Source organism: Manis pentadactyla, chromosome 3 (genome assembly GCF_030020395.1).
Source record: "Manis pentadactyla isolate mManPen7 chromosome 3, mManPen7.hap1, whole genome shotgun sequence".
NCBI lineage: Eukaryota > Metazoa > Chordata > Mammalia > Pholidota > Manidae > Manis > Manis pentadactyla.
Genome location: NC_080021.1, coordinates 69336404 through 69357403, shown reverse-complemented (window position 1 = coordinate 69357403; position 21000 = coordinate 69336404). Strand labels below are relative to the sequence as shown.

At 34.2% G+C, this 21000-nt stretch overlaps 1 protein-coding gene across 2 annotated transcripts in view; it reads right to left on the bottom strand.

The window, feature by feature from the left end:
* Positions 1–21000, bottom strand: part of CPA6 (carboxypeptidase A6) — a 288596-nt gene that overhangs the window by 30901 nt on the left and 236695 nt on the right. For both annotated transcript variants that reach the window (XM_036886322.2, XM_057498017.1), the window contains 2 exons: positions 10489–10599; positions 9906–9996 (listed from right to left, as the gene is read on the bottom strand). In XM_036886322.2, coding sequence (XP_036742217.2) covers positions 9906–9996; positions 10489–10599 — 202 coding nt within the window. The remainder of the gene's footprint in view (positions 1–9905; positions 9997–10488; positions 10600–21000) is intronic.

Here is a 21000-nt window from a genome sequence, read left to right as displayed (position 1 = left end):
TCAGATGCCCAAGGCAAGATGAGAGACATCCTGAAGATTGAGAAGCATGGGAGACTTCCCTGCTGAAACAGGTGCAATTAAATTACTGGACTTAAAAATCAGCATCAAATGAAAGATCAGTAGCTCAGTATTCAGGAGCTGAGGGAGTGATTCTGCCACCTTACTTCAAAAATATCATTTTACTTTAGTGACTTTCAAAAGTGAACTATTTATAGAAGGTTTTTAAACTTTTTAATACAATTTTCAAAAATTTTAACAAAGATATTTGTTGGGATGGATGTTATATATAAACTAAGATATTGTCTCTCATATGCAAATTATTATATTCACCCAGAATGACCAGAGAAATAAAACAATGTATCATTGTGTGTACACACACACATACACACACAGTCAGTACCACACATTATTTAATTTGTGGTTACAGAAAGCTCATTTTTAAAAGGTTTTGATATGACTTGTATAAGGAACATGAAGTATAAAATAGGGAGATGATGTGAGATTTGCATATAATCTGGATTAGGAAAAATAGGATTTAACAGTGACTTCACAAAAGGTAGAACAGCTCTTTTAGTGGTGTATTAGCTGGAAAATATGTGTTTGGATAGCAAGAGGAGAAAATGAAAGCTTTTTGTATTTTCTTTAAGTTTTAGAAATAGGAGGATATTCAGTTTAGCTTTGTGATCTTCTTATTGCAAAAACATGTTTAAGTTATTGATGAGTTAGAGGAGTGCTGAAAGGAGTTGATAATATATTCTTTAGCTAAGTAATACTAAGAAGATAGAAATAATAGCTTACCAATATTTCTAACAGGTACATTGTTATAAAGGCCAAAGTAGTATGGATGGTAATTAAATATGAGAATTTGGGGTAGTAGCAATAATGAAAATAAATTGGTAAAATATAAATCAAACCTAGATCCCTAACTATTAGGGGTTTTAGGAAATGCAGCCTTTATCTTTTTAGCCTAAGCAGAAAAGGAAGGCCTATTTGAAAGAGGCTGGAATGGAGAGAGTATGCCTAGTTTCTGTGATATGCACTACAGACTTCATTCAATACAAGAGAAACTTAAAATGCCTAAAATAACAACAGAGGGTGTTGGGAACAGGATGGCAGAGTAGGAAGATCTTGAGCTCACCTCTTCCCATGGACACACCAAAAATACAGCTGTCTCAGAATAACCTGAAGACTAGCACACAAATTTTATAGAGCTAAGGATATAAAGCAAGTCACATCAAGACAGGTAGTTAGGAACGAATTCCCTGGTATGGCAAGCTAGATGGGCATCACAACCACACAGTCCCTCCCTGAGAAATGAGGGGCCAGAGCCCCACATTGGACACTAAATTGGCTGCACAAGAAATGTTGAGGACTTTCTTAAATAGAAAAGGCCATAACCAGAAATAAGAAAATTATGAAATAAATGATCTCACTGGCAAAGGAAAACAGTAAAGGTAGTGGATCAGTTATGTAGCTAATATGAAGGTTAAAAGACAAAAGTAGTAAAATTAGCTATATCTACAATAATTAGTCAAGGGATACACAAAATAATAAGATATAAAATATGTCAAATACATAAAATGTTGGAGATGGTTAGAACATCCTTTTATAATGTGCTCAAAATCAAGGAACCATCAACTTAAAATAAAGTGCTATATAGAAAAAACTACATATTATACATATGAACCTTATGGTAATCATAAACAGAATGCCTATAATAGATACAAAAATAAAAGAAATATAAATAAAACACTAAGGAAAGTCAGAAGTCACAAGGGAAGAGAGCAAGAAGAAAATAGACAACTACAAAAACCACCAGAAAACACTCAACCCAATGGAAATAAGTACATATCAATAGTTTCAATGTAAGTACCCTAAATGCTCCAGTCAAAAGATATAGGGTAGCTGAATGGATAGAAAAGAAAAAAGACCCATCAATATAGTGCCTCCAAGAGACTTACTTCAGATCTAAAGACATACACAGACTGAAAGTGAAGATGGAAGAAGATACTCAAGGCAAACAGAAATGAAAAGAAAACTGGGGTAACAAAACTTGTATAGACAAAATAGACTTTAAAACAAAGACTGTAATGAGACAAAGAAGGATATTACATAATGATAAAGAGATCCATCCAAAAAGAGAATATAATAATTGTAAATATCTATACACCCAACAGAGAGGGACCTAAATACATAAAGAAAATATTAATAGATAAAGGGATAAACTGACAGTGGTACAATAATAGTAGAGAACTTTAATGTTTACATCAATGGAAAGATCAGGCAGAAAGCCAATAAGGAAATATTAGCCTTAAATGACACATTAAACCATTTGGACTTAATAGGCATATACAGAGCTTTCTATCCAAAACCAGAAATATTCACATTCCTTCCAAGTGCACATGGAACATGCTCCAGGAAAGATTGCATTTTAGGGCACAAAACAAATCTTGATAACTTTAAGAATATTAAAATCATATCAAGCATCTTTGATGACCACAACTAGAAATCAATTGCGTCAAAACTGGAAAAAATTTGAGCATGTAGAAGCTAAACAACATGCTACTGAACAACCAACAGGTCAACAAAGAAATCAGAGGAAATAAGTACCTTGAGACAATTGAAAATGGAAACAAAATGTTCCAAAACCTATGGAACACAGTAAAAGCAGTTCTAAGAGGGCAGTGCAGGCCTACCTCAAGAAACAAGAAAAATCTCAAACAATCTAACCCTATACCTAAAGGAACTAGAAAAAGAAGAACAAATGAGGCCCAAATCTAGTAGAAGGGGGGAACATCACTAATTATCAGGGAATTGCTAATCAAAAACACAGTGAGTTATCACCTCACAGCAGTCAGTGTGGCTAATATCAACATGACAATAAATAACAAGCATTGGTGAGGATGTGGAGAAAAAGGAACACTATGCCTTGTTAGTGGGAATGAAAATTGGTGCAGCCCCTATGGAAAACAGTATGGAGGTTCCTCAAAAAATTAAAAATAGAACTACATTATGGCCAGCAATTCCACTTCTGAGTATTTATACAATGAAAATTAAAACAGTAATTTGTAAAGATATATAAACACCTATGTTCATTGCAGCATTGTTTAAAATAGCCAAGATATGGGAACAATCTAAGTGTCTATCAATAGATAAGTGGATAAAGAAGTTACAGTATATATAAAAAAGAATGACATCTTGCCATTTGTGACTACATGGATGGACCTAGAGGTTATTATGCTAAGTGAAATAAGTCAGAGAAAGACAAATACTTCATGATTTCACTGATATGTGGAATCTAAAAGACAAAAAATGGAAAAAGATACAGAGAACAATCTGGTACTTGCCAGAAGGATGTGGGAAACAGGTGAAGAGGATTAAAAGGTACAAACTTCCAGTTATAAAATAAATAAGTCACAGGGATATAATGTACAGCACAGTGAATATAGCCAACAATATATTTTTTAATAATATTTTAATAACTTTGGTGAGAGGTGTAGCTAGACTTTTCATGATCACTTTGTAATGTATATAAATGTTGAATCACTATGTTGTACACCAGAAAAATAATATAATATTGTATATCAAGTACATTTTAATTTTTAAAAAATCACCAAAATGATGACATTTGAGAGGAAAACAAAAACCAAAGAAACAACAAAACAAAATCAGTAAGAACCAGTTCTTCATAAATTTTGGTATTCATTGTCAGTTCTCCCCAGACAGCTAAAGGACTTAAAAAGACAACATTTGGGATAAAAGGAATACTTTAAAGCTACTAAGTTTGTTTTGAAACTGATAGTATTGCTCTTGTGGTATTTTCACTTGTAGGAAGCAGCAGATAAAGAAAATTGCCAGGCATTGGTATGTTCTCTGTGGTCAGGTACAGGTAAGATTGTTTAGAAAATTATGGTAATGATAGAAGGTTTTAAAACCATCATTGGGAAGTCAGGCCAAGACTAATTCTAATTGTGTTAATATCTAAAATGATAGCTGGATCAGAAAATATGCAAGATTGTGGCAGATACTATGATAAAAGCTCCTGCTATAAACATCTCTGCATGTTCAGTAAATCAATTTAAATACAGAGTGGATTTCCCAAGAATGTTCCTAACATGACAAACATGAAAAGGGAGCAGGAATGAGGATAGGTGACAGTAAACTAAAGCCATTTTGGGGTGTTTTCTACTCTTGGAGGCTTGTTTCAGTGGCTGCTTGTGAAGGAGGCAAAGGGTCAGGGTTTGAATTCTCAATATGCAGGAAAGGGGAGTAAGACCTGGGTGTGTACCTGAAACCCTCACAGTGGTACTTTCAATGAAATTGTGGGATACAAAAAAAACCCTCCCTTTATGAGAAGATACCAAGCCCTGGCTTGGAGGAAAAATATCTCACTGGAGAATTCATAATCATAGCCTAACATCACATGTAAATTTAAACTAGGTACATGGTATGAGGTGGCCCAAGATCAGACACAGCACTTGGGGAATCTTTTTTTTTTAAATTAAAAGTATCATTGATATACAATCTTATGAAGGCTTCACATAAACAACATTGTGGTTTCAACATTCACCCATATTATCAAGTCCCCTCCAACACCCCATTGTAGCCACTGCCTATCAGCTTAGTAAGATGCTATAGAGTCATCGTCTTCTCTGTGCTGTACTGCCCTCCCCATGACCTACCTATATTGTGAGTGCTAATTAAAGCACTTGGGGAATCTTCTGCTACTCTCTTACTATACATTCCTAGGCTCTTTCTTTCTATGTGTTTCATAATTTTGGATAAAACAGTCCCAGTCTTATTATTCTTTTGATACTAAAACTACTCATTAGAAGCCTAACATTGTTTAACTCTCTAAAAGTAGAGTGCCCATTCATGGCAAGCTGATCCCTACTAGGTCAGACTAATGGTGAAGACAGGGCTACTGGAGTAAGTCAGACTTGGCTTCCCATTCTGGCTCAACTTGTGTGTAATTTGGAGCAAGTTTCCTAATTTCTGTGAATTTCTCCTAATTTCATATTTTATTCATCAGCAAAATAGGGACAAAAATAGCATCTATCAATGAAAAATTCATCTGGAGCACTTAGCACATGCTTGGCACATAATGAATCCTTAATAAATGTTAGCCATACGTAACAACAACAGTGAACAAGCCCCATTTGATCTAAATTTCTAAATCTTTAGGGTTCTATGCCCTTTACTCCCCTTATAAAAAGCACAATACACAGAATAATTTAACCCATTGGTTCTCTAATTTTTAAATTTCTCTACTAACTTCCACAGATTTTAGGTGTTAATGTTTCTTTTTACTCTAAATTCATTTTAAAACAAATAGCATTAGCCAACAGATTTTCCCTTCATATTTCTCCGGAATCCCAAATAATTTCTTGGGAGTTAGATAAAGACTCATTAAATCTTTCAGCCTTAGTAAGTGAAGTAGATTTACTGAATATTACCAATGGTGGTTGATAGGAAATACTGAAGATAATTTACATACTTTTCAGTGAGATTTAATCAAAATCCTCATTAGACAGACATCTTTGAGTTCTAAAATCCCTTCCTAGATATTTTAGCAATGTTACCTTTTTTCCCCTCTCCTTTCCTCAAATTTAGTCTCTGAAATCCCCTGTATCATGTTTTTTAAATAGCAGTTCAGCCCAGGTTCTTAGGTAGAATAGCTCTCTCAAAATCAAAGCTCTTTAGCAGGAGGAACTCATCCTCTTAGAAAGCAGCCAGTGACCATCTACTGTTCTTTCACAAGCATCGGCTAAAAACAACCAGTATATAGAAGTTTCCCTTCTCACTTTAGGTGAGCTATCAAAATATCTTCCTGATCAAAACAGGACCCCCCCCTTTTTTTTTTTATCAAGTCAGGGGGTGTTGGCAGGAGAAGGACATATGTGGAGAGGGGCATATGTGATTGGGCTGCTAAAAATATGGTTTTCTCCATATTCCATGTAATTTACAATAGCAGGTAATTGAGTGTTCTGAAAGAGTAGTTATATGTCAGTAAGTATCTAACTGGTTTCTAAATGGTAATTAAAATTTTTTGTAATAGCTTTATGGAGCTACAATTCACATATCATAACATTCACTCATTTGAAGTGTAAGATGCAATGAATTTTAGTATATTTACAATTATCATCACTGTCTAATTCTGAAAAGTTTTCATCATCCCCCAAAAAGAAACCCTTTACCTATTAGCAGTCATTCTCATTTTCCTCTTTCCCTAGCCCTTGGCAACCATTAACCTACTCTCTGTATCTCTGGATTTGTCTATTCAGGACATTTCATATAAGTAGAATCATACAATATTCGTTATTCTGTGACTGATTTATTTCATTTACCATAATGTTTTCAAGGTTCATCAATGTTGTATATATCACTACTTATTCATTTTTATGGCTAAGTAATATTCCACTGTATGGCTATACCATCATTAGGTGCTAGACATTTGGATGGGTTTCTACTTGTTGGTTATTATGATTAAAACTTCTGTAAACATTCATGTACAAGTCATTGTATATGGAAAAATATTTTCATTTCTCTTGGGCATATACCTAGGGGTGGAATTGCTAGGTCATAAGGTAACTCTGTTTAAGTCTTTTTGAACTATTAAACAGTTTTCCAAAGTGGCCACATTTTTTGCATTCTCACTGGCAAGTATAAGTGCTCCAGTTTTTCCAAGCCTTCAGAAACACTTGTCATTGCCTGTGTTTTTTATTTTAGCCATCTTAGTGGGTGTGAAGTGGTACCTTGATGTGTATTTACATGATGCTAATGATGTTGAACAACTTTTTATATGCTTATTTCCATTTGTAGTTTTGCTTTGGAGAAATGTCTGTTTAAATCACTTGTGCATTTAAAATTGGGTTGTCTTCTTGTTGAGTTATAAGAATTCTTTTCATATTCTGAATACAAGACTTATCAGACTCATGATTTGCAGATGTGTTCCCCTATTCCATAGTTTGTCTTAATAGTTTTTATGTTTAGGCATTGCTTGAATTATTCAGGGGTTAAATCTTAAATGTGGATATAATCCAAACCCTTTGTCTCTTTCCTAGATTTATTCCAATCTGGCAAAAGCAGCACTCACAGCATTTCTAAAAGAGTGCATCCTGTAAGGGCAAAACATCCCAGGGCCTACAGAGAATATGTACGCAATTAACTTTGGCAAGTGAATGAATGAAATTCATGTTTATTCTTTGTTTCCACCACTACTCTGACTTGCTGAGTTCTTCTGCCAGACTTTCCCCAGGGGGCTATGAAGTATTGGAAAGTCTGTCTGTTTCCACCTGTATGCTCTCAGCTCTGTGTCTACAAATTTTTCATGGTAGAAAGCAGTTTCATGTTCTAGTCTTGAAGTTTGAGATTCACTGACCTCAGAGAAAGAACAACTGCTTTTGTCAGTTCAATGTGGATTCTACAGTGTTTTCAGTAGTCCTGGGCATTTCTATGTCATTTAAACTTAGGTGCTCTTGACCTTAGAGTAACAACTTGAAGTTGTTACTTAAGCAACAACCCTCAATGAGGTTCACTATCCCCTTCACCAAGCAAATAGCTGTGGGGGATGGATGTGATGTTGTGAGTGGGGAAGGCCATCTCTGCCAGTCAAATCATCTGAATCTACTCTGCAGACTTTGTGGGGGATCGATGGTCCCAGCCAGGCTGTGCACATTTGCACATCACTTACAGTGATCTATCAAGGTCACTTTGCAAGTGACACTTGGCATAATCCCTTGTACATCTTGAGTGTTGACTCACAGGAAGAATCAGAATGATTCAAAAATGGGAAGAATCAGAGGAATTCTAGTTGGGACTGCCATTGAAACTATGAAATCAAAGAAAGCACACATATGAAGAAAATAAGCTGCACAAAGGAAGAACAGAGGAAAGCAAGACACTCATTAGTAACTGGATATAGACAAGAGTCTAATTTTACACAGGCAGAGCTGGCTGGCCTGCTAGTGTTACTCAGCTCAGTTACCCACTCAGGTGTTTGTGGGCCTCATGTGTATGACATCCCTATGGATGCAGGCACCTACCAACTAGTGAAACAGGACACATTGTTATGACATGCAAAGTGATGCCATCAGGGAGGGAAAAAAGACAATTTTTAGAAAGTTAGTGCTCTTGGGGAGCTAATGTGAACAAGTTTGTTGTCTCAGTCCAGGTTGAGGAAAACAATTTCTAGATCTAAACAGACATTGGAAATACCATTGTGCTATGCTTTTTCATCCCCACTAAGTACATGTAAGTTTACTTTATGGCTCTTCATGACAATACTCTCCTGAAGGAAAGAGGCGATTTTACAAATAATTGACCTGCGGTTCAGAGGTGAATTGACTGTTCTATTGGTTGGGGAGGAGGATCGGTTGCTGATATTTAGACTCCTGTTTAGGAGCTAGGACTGAATTAGGCATGAAACATGTAAATGCCTTTAATTCCTATAAGAACCCAATGAAGTAGATACTATTACTATAATTTGATAGGTGAAAGAAATTCACCCAATCACTGAGTTAATAATGGTAGAATCAAACCATATCTTTCACATTCTAGAGCCATTTTCTTATTGCTCTACCACATTCTCATTCGCCAGTTCTAATAGATTCACGGAGGTTACCTGGAGCGGGGTGTAGGGAAGGAGTTTGAGCCCATGTCCAGTTATCCTGTTGGATGCTGGTAAGCATGGGAGGACTGGCATCTAATACAGTACCCAGAGCAGGAGAGACAGAGTGTTTTCATGGAAGGCCTTTTCTAAGGGACTAATGGAAGACTTTCTATTACACATGGCCTATATTTTGAGGGAACTAAGGAGGTACTCTGTAGAAGGGCAACTCCTCAGAACTGCATTTTTGATACCTGGGAACAGGAGGGAGGGGAAGGAGAGTATGATACTAGTGAAGGAAACCAGAATGTGCCACCCCAAAATACGTCTCTTTAACAGAAAAAGTATTTTGAGCTTGAAGACAATTAAGCAAACAAACCTTACTCTGCTGGTTCCCTTCCATATATTTACCTTCCCACAGTTTGCTGCCCTTGGAAGCCTAAAACTGCCTTCCTTTGTGCTGTCATTTCTTTACAAATTTATTGCTCTTTGTTGAAGATACTAGATAAGCCTGAGTTCTAAGTTGCCACTCTGAGTAACTTTTCATGAGTTTTCTCCCATGTGACAGGAGCTGCACACATTAATAAACTGTTTTTCTCTTACTATATAATTCCTGTAAGAATCTCTTAAGACCTCTAGCTGAAAGCCCAAGATGGGCAGAGGTAAAGTTTTGCCTCTATACTAGCAATGGCTAATTTTCTCTCTCTCTCTCTCTCTCTCTCTCTCTCTCTCTTTTGGTACCTCCTTGCTTCTTTATTCTGCAAAACAGTTTCCTTCCTTAAAATGACATCTTCTCCTTACTTGAAAGGCAGGTATCAGTGAAACATGGAGTGCAGCAGAAATATATAGGCTCTGTGAGTGGCCAACCGATGTATGACACATCTGACTTGGTAGATTCTAGACAAGGATTTGGCAGCTATGCTCATCATAGACACATGAAGGTGGGATCAGTGTTACTCTTAGTGAAAGGATGAAAATGTTTAACCAGATTTTTATCACAATCCATAATTCCTGTTTTAGTGTCTGACAGACAAATATTCCTCAGTTTTCTGCTTTTACATCTGTGTTTAAATTTTCAATTTTCAGAATTGGTTGGACAGATTTAAATCTTTGATATTTACATATTTTAAAAAAACCTTTCATTTTCTTTTGCACATATAGCTACAGATTACATGCTAGGTTTTCACATACAGAAAAACATAAGTCATACATTAGAGACCTACTGGGGCTCCTCAGTTTTGGAGAGTGAAAGCTGTGGAAACTTTTGGATCTGAATTCTAATTAGTCGCCAACTTACCACACCATTTCACTTTCCAGTTACGATTGGCATCAACTCCACGGCAGTGAAATCTTGAGTTCCTTGACCTTGTCTTTCTCCAAAATCGGTCCTAGATGTATTTGAAAAAATAGGTGTGGAAAAAAATCCTTAAAAGTTATTCATGCAAAACTTCAGTAGTTCAATCAGTGAATGAGTCACAGCAGGGAGGGTAGAGTTCCTCTGGGAACAGACAAGTCCAGGAAATGAGAAGAGGACTTGGATTAGCAGCGTCTACCCAGCTTCATGCTCCAATTTTTGTCACTTGATATCTCTTATTTTCCTGTGGCCTCATTTCTTCACAGGCAAAATTGAATAAGCTGGATTGGACTAGTGATTTTTCACAATTTAATTGGAAGGAGAAATCTTTATTTATGTGAAATCTTATGCAAAGCCAAACATATAAAATAAAGAAGTTGCTGCTATGTTAGTGGAGGGTGTGAAGGTCTCTTGTAGCTTTGGAATCACTAAGCGGTTGGCCACCAAGCTCCCTTCCTGTTCTATTAACTGTTTTCTATGATTTACTTGGTCTCTTTTTATCAGTTGGATAGATAAAATAACTTACATTGGTCCAGCTAAAATGGTATCCATCAACATTAAACACAGGCATGATATAGAAATACAGATGATTCAACATTTTTCTCATGGTTGGGTCACTCCTATAGGTTTGAAGAGCCTAAAATACAAAGATGACAATTTTCTTACAAATTGATCCCAAGTATGGATTTAGAAAAAAATATGAAAAGTCCTTTCTATCCGTACCAAATATGATGGTAGCTACATAATAACAAAAATATTGTTGGTAGTTAAAAAATAACAAGCTATTATGAACTATTCTCTTTGATATCACATATTCTTTATTTAGACTTTTGTTTCAAACTCTTCATTGCTTATAGCATTTTAGCAAAGGTGGCTAAACAGATTAATTGGGCAGCCTCTTGAAGTATTTCAGATCTGTCTAGATTTTAGGCTAATTTAAGGAACAATTTAGATATGTCTTTGAATAATCAGTTATTTTTTAAGATTCCATTCAGTTGTGTACCAAATAATTATCAAAATATTTTTATATCTTTACATGATATGTCATGACACAGGCTAGTTATGTATGTCACTTGCTTATTTCTAATTGGAACCAGACTCAAGTATTGGAACTTATTGCATAACACTCTGTTCTCTTCTGACTTTTCTATAAAAAGTTTAATGGACAATATCTTATCTCTGTCATCTTTATTGTGACTTCTTTGAAATCTTGCTCTTGGGACTGGGTATTACTTAGAGTGTGTCTGACCCCAAGCCCAAAGATTCTGCACTATAGATTTGGCCTCATATAGAAAAGCATTGAATGTGCTAAGTCAAGTTAAGAATACAGACATTTTGAAATACCATTCCAACGATATTTTTAAAAAGTTCTTTTTGATGCATGTTAGTCTGTGTGTAATGTGTCTTAGAGAAACACATAGAAACTTTGTAACAATGGTTGTCTCTGGAGGGGAGGCCTGGGGCATGGTGTATGAGAACGAGAATTACCTTTCATTTCATACTGATTTAGAACCCAGTATGGATTGCTCATATTTTTACCATATTAAAAACACAATTCAAAACAATTCTTAAATTATGTATATCCTATCTTAGAAAGCATAATACTTAAAATTTCAATCTTCTTTTATATCTAGTTAAGTAGGATTTCTGAACTCATATGGAATATTCTGTATTTACATGGTGAGAATTCTGCTTAGAGAGCAATCCAACAAGGTAATTATTATTAGAAACTATTACTATATTAGAAATAATAATGAAAATACAGGAATATATTCAAGAATGTAAGAGAGCTAAATACAATTTTATTAAATATAATTTAAATATATCTGGGATTAACACAAGGTAATAAATGCTTAATAGAATTCTTTCTTATTCTCCTCTACTTAAGGCTCAATGATAATTTGGCCAGATATCTTCAGCAGAACTTTCATATATGCTTGAATTTCTGTTAACAGTTTAATGTCTTAAACTAGAGGAGAATCCGTGGTATGTGTTCAGTTGTACAAATCCTGGAATTTTGTTTTCCTATAAAAATGGAGGTTCCCCAATACTTGCAGGAAGTCTCATGCTGGGGATGGAAGAGACAGAGTTGTATGGTTAGCTACATTTCTCCCGTAAGTTAGGCAGCGGGGGCTTTCCATGCCACTCTAGAAAGGAAGAGAGAAGAGATGGAGGGGAAGGGTGCTGGGGTAGGATAAAGTCATGGTAATTTCTCTCCCTCCCTTCCTAGCCCTGGGGAGCATAGCTCATTTGTCTCAGTCTAGCCTGGGGAAGACTCACCTTTTCCAAGCATGAATCACTTTAGCACCTAAGTATCAGACCATGCTAGAGACTTGCTTTTGAACAGTCGCATCCTATCCTGCCTTTCCTTCCTCCAGTGCAAGTGACCACCATGCTTTTGTACTTAATATTGCCTACTTCATTTTAAAAAGACAATGTATTTTAAGCATGTAGAAAAAGTACAGAGAAGAATATTGTATCTATGTGCCCACCAACTACATTTTGCCCTATTTATCAAATCTTTTAAAAAATTGAGGACTTATAGATAAAACTAAAGCTTCCTTTTTATCACTCCTTGAGCTCGTTTTCCTCCCCTCCACCAAGGTACTCACTATCCCAAATTTGACATTATCATTTCCATGCATGAATTATGTTTTGCTACATATATATATATGGATCAGGAACAATACATAATATGCGTATGCTTTGAAATTTCATGCAAATGAGATCATGATGTTCAGTCATGTTCAGTCTGCCTTTGTCTCCGATATTACACTTTTGACACTTGTTAAGTTGATTTATTCATTTTATTTGCCATATGGTATTCAATAACAGGTAAATGCACAGTATATTGATCCCTTATTTTGTTGATGGACAGTTAGGTTGCTTCACATATTTCACTGTTACAATGTTGCAATCAACATATCGCACATTTCTCCTAGACAATGGTGAGAATTTATAATAAATATCTAGGAAGGGATTTTCTGGGTTATGGATTCACATACTTTCCACTTTACTAAATACTGCCATTTTCTCTCTAAATCAGCAAATATTCTCATCTGCAGTGAATGAGAATTCCATTGCTCTCTCTAGAACCTTACCAACCATTGGTATGGTTAAGCTTTCAATGAAAAAAAATTTAATGGATATGAAATTGTGTTTTGTTTTACTTCACACTTTCCTGATTAGAAATTATATTGAAGGGTTTTTATACAGTAACAGTCCATTTTATAAATTGCTCATATTTTTGCCCATTTTTCTATTAAATTCTTATTCTTTTTATATTCTGGATATTATTTCTTTGTGTGGCTATATGCATGTTCATGAACATGTTCCTTTCTTGTAGCTTATTACTTCCTATTTTCAAGTTTTTGCTGTATATAAATTAAAATTTTTATTATCATTAAATCTATAAGTTTTAAGAAACCATACCTGAGAGCATAAAGATGTCATTCTGTATTTTCTTCAAAAAGTCATTTAAAATTTTGTTTTTCAAATGTAGGCCTTAAACCTCCTAGAAATGATTTTTTACATGTGATGTTAGGATGTGTTAATTTATTTTCCATTATGAAAGACCAGTTATACCACTGTATTCATTTGGATGGTTTGTCTTTTCCCCAGTGAGCTGGCATGCCACCTAGGTCAAATGTCAAGTTTTCATTTGTGCACAGAATTGCTCTAATGCACTGGGGTTTATTTTATATCCACTTACCAAAATGACACCATGGTTTATGTAGACTCTGTTGATAGAATTTGTTGGTAGGACGTGTCGCCCCTTGATGTACCTCTTCAGAATTGTCTTGGCTATTTTTGACCCTTCTCCCTTCATATTAATTTTGAAATCAAGGTTGAGCACATTAAAGATGTTGTGTTTCACACTAAGTTGTTTATATTTTTGCCATTAATAGATATTAAATTTTAGCAAATAATCTTTCTTCATGTATTAACCTCATCATGTAGTTGTTATGATCAATTTCATCAAATAATTTTTTATTGTTAAATCACCCTTGTATTCTTGGGATAAGCCCATTTAATTATGATATATAGTCTTATATATTGGCTGGATTCAGCTTGCTAATATTTACATCTATATTCCTGAGAGAGATAGGTCTATAATTTCCTTTCTTATTTTGTCCTTGTCTTCTATTGGTATCAAGATAATTTTGCTCTATTATTATTTGAGTAAAGCATCTAGGCCTAGAGCTGAAATTAATTATATATAAAATAAAGATACAATGGGGAAGATTGTTTCTTTGCCTTCTGTTTCATTGATTTTTGCTCTTTATTGTTTCTTTTGTTGACTTTTGCCTTTTTCTAACTCCTTGAGTGGGAAGCTTAGCTCATGAATTTCAAGAACTTATTCTTTTCTAATATATTTATTTAAACTATAAATTCCCCTTCAGTTATTACATTAGCTACATTCTGTATGTTTTGATATATAATAGCTTTGTTTCCATTCAGCTGTAAATATTGAAAATTTTTCTTGATTTCTTTAAGCTATGAATTACTTATATTTTTATATTTTAAAATATGTGAGTTTCCTTTTTGAAGTTATATTTAAAAATAATTTCTAACAACTACATTATAGTCATAATATGGTCTATGTGATATGTCTTTGGCATTTCTTGAAACTTGCTTTGTGGCCTAGCATATAGTCAATTTTTGCAAATGTTCCAATTGTGCTTAAAAAAAGAATTTGCATTCTTTAATTCTTAGGTATGGAGTCTGTGTTTATTAGATTGTGTTTATTAATTGCATTGTTTATCTCATCTATATTGCTAAAATTTTTGTCTGCTCTCAGTCAGAGTTGTGTTTAAAAAACATTATTTTAGATTTGTCACTTTCCTCATAATCCTGTCAAATTTTGTTTTGTATATTTTGAGGTGGCTAATATGGCCTCATTTTAAAGTTCTTTATTCAAAATAATACATTAAATAAGGAAGCTGTTCTCTAGCATTCTATTCTGGAATGGACTTAGTTTCCAAGATTTGCCAGAATGTGTTCTTCCTCTGGCAAATAAATAGGGTGTCACTGTATTGCATATGCTGTCTTTGTGATTTTTATAACTCTCCGAGAATTGCAGCCATTCTCCATCTGGTCAGACAACACGAGAATGATCACAATGTGAGGACTGTTCAGTACTGAATAGGACGACTGAGAGACCTCCTTGCTTGAATGCTTTAAGTCATAGGACATATATTGTTTCTCTTTTATAGTTTAGGTGGAGTTTCTAGAAAAAAGATGACCACGTTACTTTCTATTTCCTATTATTCTAACATGAAAACCATAAAGAATGTAAGGGTGCGCTTTCCTTCTAATGTGTAGGATACTTTTTAGCAACCAATTGACACCACCCGTATACACAGAAAAGGAGATATCTGCTAATCAGATTCCATCTGGGCTTTACAAACTTAATTTCTTGACCACTATTGTTGCTTATGAGGAAGACTTAAGTTGTGATCTGAAAGCCAGTCACAAAGCAATGCACCACATGCCTCAGTGTGGCAGTCTTTAGGTACTACATTCACCTTACTGCAATTTATTTTAAAAATACTTCACCATAATGGATTTTGGTTTTAAATTAAAATATATTAGAGAAAGTTTTGAGTATTATCTTTTGTCAGGAAAATGATATGCTTGGTATTATTAGGTCAGGGAATTTCTAAGTTGATTAAGAAAGACAAAGGATGAATCTATTTGATAGATACCACCAACCAAGACTATTTTGTCTTCTTCATAAATATATATATATGTCATATGCCAGAATTCACCAAATAAGCTTTGGTTAAATCTGAAGACAGTTTTTGAGTAACTGAAGTCTTTAATGGTGTGACAAAGTTAAATTCAAGAGTTTCCCTCCTTTTCACTGTTTTTGGATAATTTGTTGGATGTTGAGTTCGAAGAGCCCTACAATAACCTGGAATACAGGGGCATTTTTTCTGAGGATCAATGTTACTGACTTTTAAAAAAATAGCTTTTAAATTTTCCATTATTTTTGTTTTACTTCTGGAATCACTACAGAGGATCTAAAAATATTAATCCACGCGTTCAATGAAGGACACGCTGGGAGAATTAGGCATAGCACAGCTGAGGTCAAAGAGGAGGCAGAGTCACTAATCAGGTTGAAGATTATCCTCACCTGACTGGAGTGGTGTAAAATTATTTAGAATGAAATTAAAATTAAGTAGTAGTATTAAAGTAGGTGCATCTCAACACAAAAGAGGTATTAAAACTTGATAATAGGAGAATTAATTAGAGCAGCAGGAAGTTTTCATGGAAATTTTTAAAAGAGCTTATTCCCTGGTTTTGGCACATTTTACACATACAACTAAAATTCTCTTCATTAAAAGATTTTGTTTTTTGTGTTACATATTTTTTAAAATTTGTGTTACACATTTTTTAAAGTTAAAAATATTTTAAATTATATAGAGGCACATACGATAAAATGCACATATGTTACTTTATGGCTCATTAATTTTGATATGTATATGCATTAACCATGACCCAGGTCAAGATATCAAACGTTCTCAATGATTTTTTTTGCCCTTGTCACCTATTCCACCCATCTCTCCAATCCCCTCCCTTATGGCAACCCACCAGTCTGTTCTCTGTGTTTCAGTTATTTCAGTTTGTTCATTTGTTTTTTATTTTAGATTCCACATGTAAGTGAAGTCTTTTGGCGTTTGTCTTTCTCTGACTTATCTCTTAGCATAATACCCTCTAGGTCCATCTGTGTTGCTGTAAATGGCAAGATTAAATTATTTTTTTAATGGATGAGTAATATTCCACTGTATATATCCATTCAGCTATCTTTTTTATCCATTCATCTATTGATGAACATTTAGAAATTTTTTATACTTTGGCTATTATAAATAATGCTGATATAAACATAGGAGTGCATATATCTTTTCAGATTAGTGATTTTGTTTTCTTTGGCTAAATTCCCAGAAGTGGAATTGCCGGGTCATATGGTATTTCTATTTTCAGTTTTTTGAGAAACCTCCATACTGCTTTCCTTAGTGGCTTCACCAATTTACATTCCCATCAGCAGTATAGGATGATTCTCTTTACTCCACATCATCACCAACACTTGTTATTCCTTGTCTTTTGGATAGTAGCCATTCTGACTGGCATGAGGTGATATCTCATTGTAGTTTTGATTTGCTTTTCCCTGATGATTAGTGATGTGGAGCATCTTTTCATGTGTCTGTTGGCTGTTGTAAGTCTTCTTCAGAAAAATGTCTATTCAGGTCTTCTTTCCATTTTTTAATTAGGTTATTTGTTTTTTTGATGTTGAATTACGTGAGTTCTTTCTGTTTTTTTTTTGTTTTAGCTCCTTATTGGATAATAAGATATTGCAAATATATTCTCCCATACAGTAGGTTACCTTTTTATTTTGTTGATGGTTTCCTTTGCTGTGCAGAAGCTTTTTGGTTTGATGTAGTCCCACTTGTTTGTTTTTGCTTTCATTTTCCTTGCCTGGGGAAGACATACCCAGAAAATAGACTTTACTGCCTCTGTTCTTCTAGGATATTTTTGGTTTCAGGTCTTACACTTAGGTCTTTAATCCATTTTGTATTATTTTTGTGTATGGTATAAGACAATGACCCAGTTTTGTTCTTTTGCATGTAGCGGTTCACTTTTCCCAGAACCATTTATTGAAAAGAGTGTCTTTTCCCTTTTGTATATTCTTGCCTCCTAGGTCATATATTAATTGACCATGTAGGTGTGGGTTTATTTCTGGTCTCTGTTTTGTTCCATCAGTCTATGTATCTGTTCTTGTGCCAGTATGATACTGTTTTAATTACTGTAACTTTGTGGTGTTGTTTGAAATCAGGTTGCTTGACACCTTCAATTTTGTTCTTTTTTCTCAAGACTGCTTGGGCTTTTCGAGGTCTTTGTGATTCAGTACAGATTTTTGGATTATTTGGTCTTGTTTTGTGAAAAATGCCATTGGTATTTTGATAGGGATTACATTGAATCTGTAGGTTGCTTTGGACAGTATGGCCATTTTTTAAATTAAGGTATTACTGATATAAACTCTTATGAAGCTTTCACAAGAAAAACAATGTGGTTACTATATTCACCCATATTATTGAGTCCCCGCCACATACCCCATTGCAGTCACTGTCCATCAGTGTAGTAAGATGAGTATGACCATTTTATCAAGGAGCACAGAAGAGCTTTCCATTTATTTTTGTCTTCTTCAATTTCTTTCATCAATATTGTATAGTTTTCAAAGTATAGTTTTCACTTCTTTGGTTAAATTTATTCCTAGGTATTCTATTGTTTTTTATGGAATAGTAAATGGGATTGGTCTTTAAATTTCTCTATTTACATATAGTGATGCAACAGATTTCTGTATATTGATTTTGTATCCTATGACTTTTCTGAATTTATTAATTATAATAGGGTTTTTTTGGTGGAGTTTTTAGGGTATTCTATATATATTGTATCATGTTATCTGCAAATACTGACAATTTTACTTCTTCCTTACCAATTTAGATGCCTTTTAGTTCCTTCCCCTGCCTGATTGCTGTGACTAGGACTTCCAGTACTATGTTGACTAAAAGTGGTGAGAGTGGGCATCTCTTTCTTCTTTTTCTTATTCCTGATCTTAGAAGAAAAGCTTTCGGCTTTTTGCCATTAAGTATGATGTTAGCTGTGGGCTTTGTCATATGTGACCATTATTATATGAAGTTGTTCCCTCTATACCCACTTTTTTGAGAGTTTTTATCATAAATGCATGCTGAAATTTGTCAAATGCTTTTGAAGGATTGAAATGTCCATACGGTTTTATCCTTTTTTAAAATGTGGGGTATCACATTTATTGATTTGTGGACATTGAATCATCCTTGCATCCCTGGAATAAATCCTATTTAATTGTGGTGAATGATCCTGTTATGTATTTTTTAATTCAGTTCAGTAAGATTTTGTTGAGGATTATTACATCTATGTTTTTTCAGGGATATTGGTCTGTAATTTTCTTTTTTTGTAATGCCTTTGTCTGGTTTTGGTATCAAGGTGATGCTGGCCTCATAGAATGAATTTGGAAGCTTTCTTCCCTCTTTAGTTTTGAATAGTTTGAAAAGGATATTATTAACTCTTCTTTCTAGAGCCATCTGGTTCTCAATTTTTGTTCGAAATTTTTGATTACTGCTTCAATTTCATTGCTAGTAACTAGTCAATTGAAATTTTTTATTTCTTCCTGGTTCGAGATTACATGTTTCTAGGAGTCAATCCATGTCCTCTAGGTTATGTGACTTGTTGGCATATTATTTTTCATATTTTCCCTTATAATTGTTTGTTTTTCTATAGTGTCAGCTGTAACTTCTCTTTCAGATCTGATTTCATTCATCTGAGTCCTATTTTTTTCTTGATGAGTCTGGCTAAAAGTTTATTAATTTTGTTTATCTTTTCAAAGAACCAGCTCTTAGTTTCATTGTTTTTTTGTGTATCTGTTATAGGTTTGGGTCTACTTTTTAATCTCTATTTCATTTATATCTGCTCTGATCTTTATTATTTCCTTCCTTCTACTAACTTTGGGCTTTTTTCTTTCTCTAGGTCCTTTAGGTATAGGGTTAGACTTTGAGATTTTTCGTGTTTCTTGAGTCAGGCCTGTAATGCTATATACACTTTCCTCTTAGAACTGATTTTGCTGCATCCCAAGTTTTTGCATTGGTGTGTTTCTATTTTCATTATTTTCTAAGTATTTTTAATTTCCTCTTTATTTGTTGTAAAGAGCATGCTGTTTATCTTCCGTGTCTATGTATTTTTTTCCTGTAATTGATTTCCAGTTTCATACTGTTTAAGAAAAGATGCTTGATATGATTTCAATACTACTAAATTTATTAAGACTTTTTCTGTGGACAAACATGTGACCTACCCTGGAGAATGTTCCATGTGCACTTGAAAAAATGTGTATTCTTCTGTTTGAGAATATAATGCTCTATATATATATCTGTTAGGTCCATTTGTGTCATTAAAAGCCACTGTTTCCTTATTGAATTTCTGTCTGGATGATCTATAAGTGAAATGTTAAAGTACCCTATTATTATTGTATTACTGTCAATTTCCCCCTTCATGTCTGTTAATATTTGATGTGTATGTAGGTGCTCCTCTGTTGGGTGCATAGATATTTACAACTGTTATATCTTCTTGCTGAACTGAGCCCTTAATCATTATATAATGTTTTTGTCTCTTTACAGTCTTTGTTTTAAAGTCTGTTTTGTCTGATACTCCAGGTTTTTTTCCACTTCTCCTTGCATGGAATCTTTTTCCATCCCTTCAGTTTCAGTCTCTGTTTGTCTTTAGGTCTGAAGTGAATTCTTGTAGGCAGCCTATAGATGGGTCTTGTTTTTTAATCCATTCAGTCACCCTATGTCTTTTGATTGGAGCATTTAGTCCATTTACACTTAATTATTGGTAAGTATATACTTATTCCCATTTTGTTAAATATTTTCTAGTTGTTTTTGTTCTCTGGACCTTTTTTCATCTCTTACTCTGTTTCCTCTTGCATGATGACTTTCTTCAGTGTTATGGTTAGATATTTTTCTCTTTGTTTTTTGTGTATCTATTATAGGTTTTGGTTTGTGGTTACCACATGGTTTAAATATGACATCATACATAGCAGTTTATGTTAATAGTCACATTTGAACACATTCTAACAGCACTGTATCAACTCCTTCTCCTCCATGTTTTGTGTACATGATGTATTAACACCTTTTTAAAATGAATACCTTAATTTTTAGAAACAGTTCATTTTTCTGCTTTTGTCTTTAAACCTTCATACTAGCTTTAAATGATTGGTCTACTACCTTTGCCATCTGTTTCCTTTTACTAGTGAAATTTTTTCTGTTCATACTTTTCTTGCTTTTAGTTATAGCCTTTTCCTTTCCTCTTAAAGAAGTCTTTTTATCATTTCTTCTAATGCTTGTTTCATGGTGGTGAACCTTTTTAACCTGTGTTTATCTGAGAGACTTTATCTCTCTTTCAATTCTGAATGATAACCTTGCTGGGTAGTATATTCTTGGTTTGG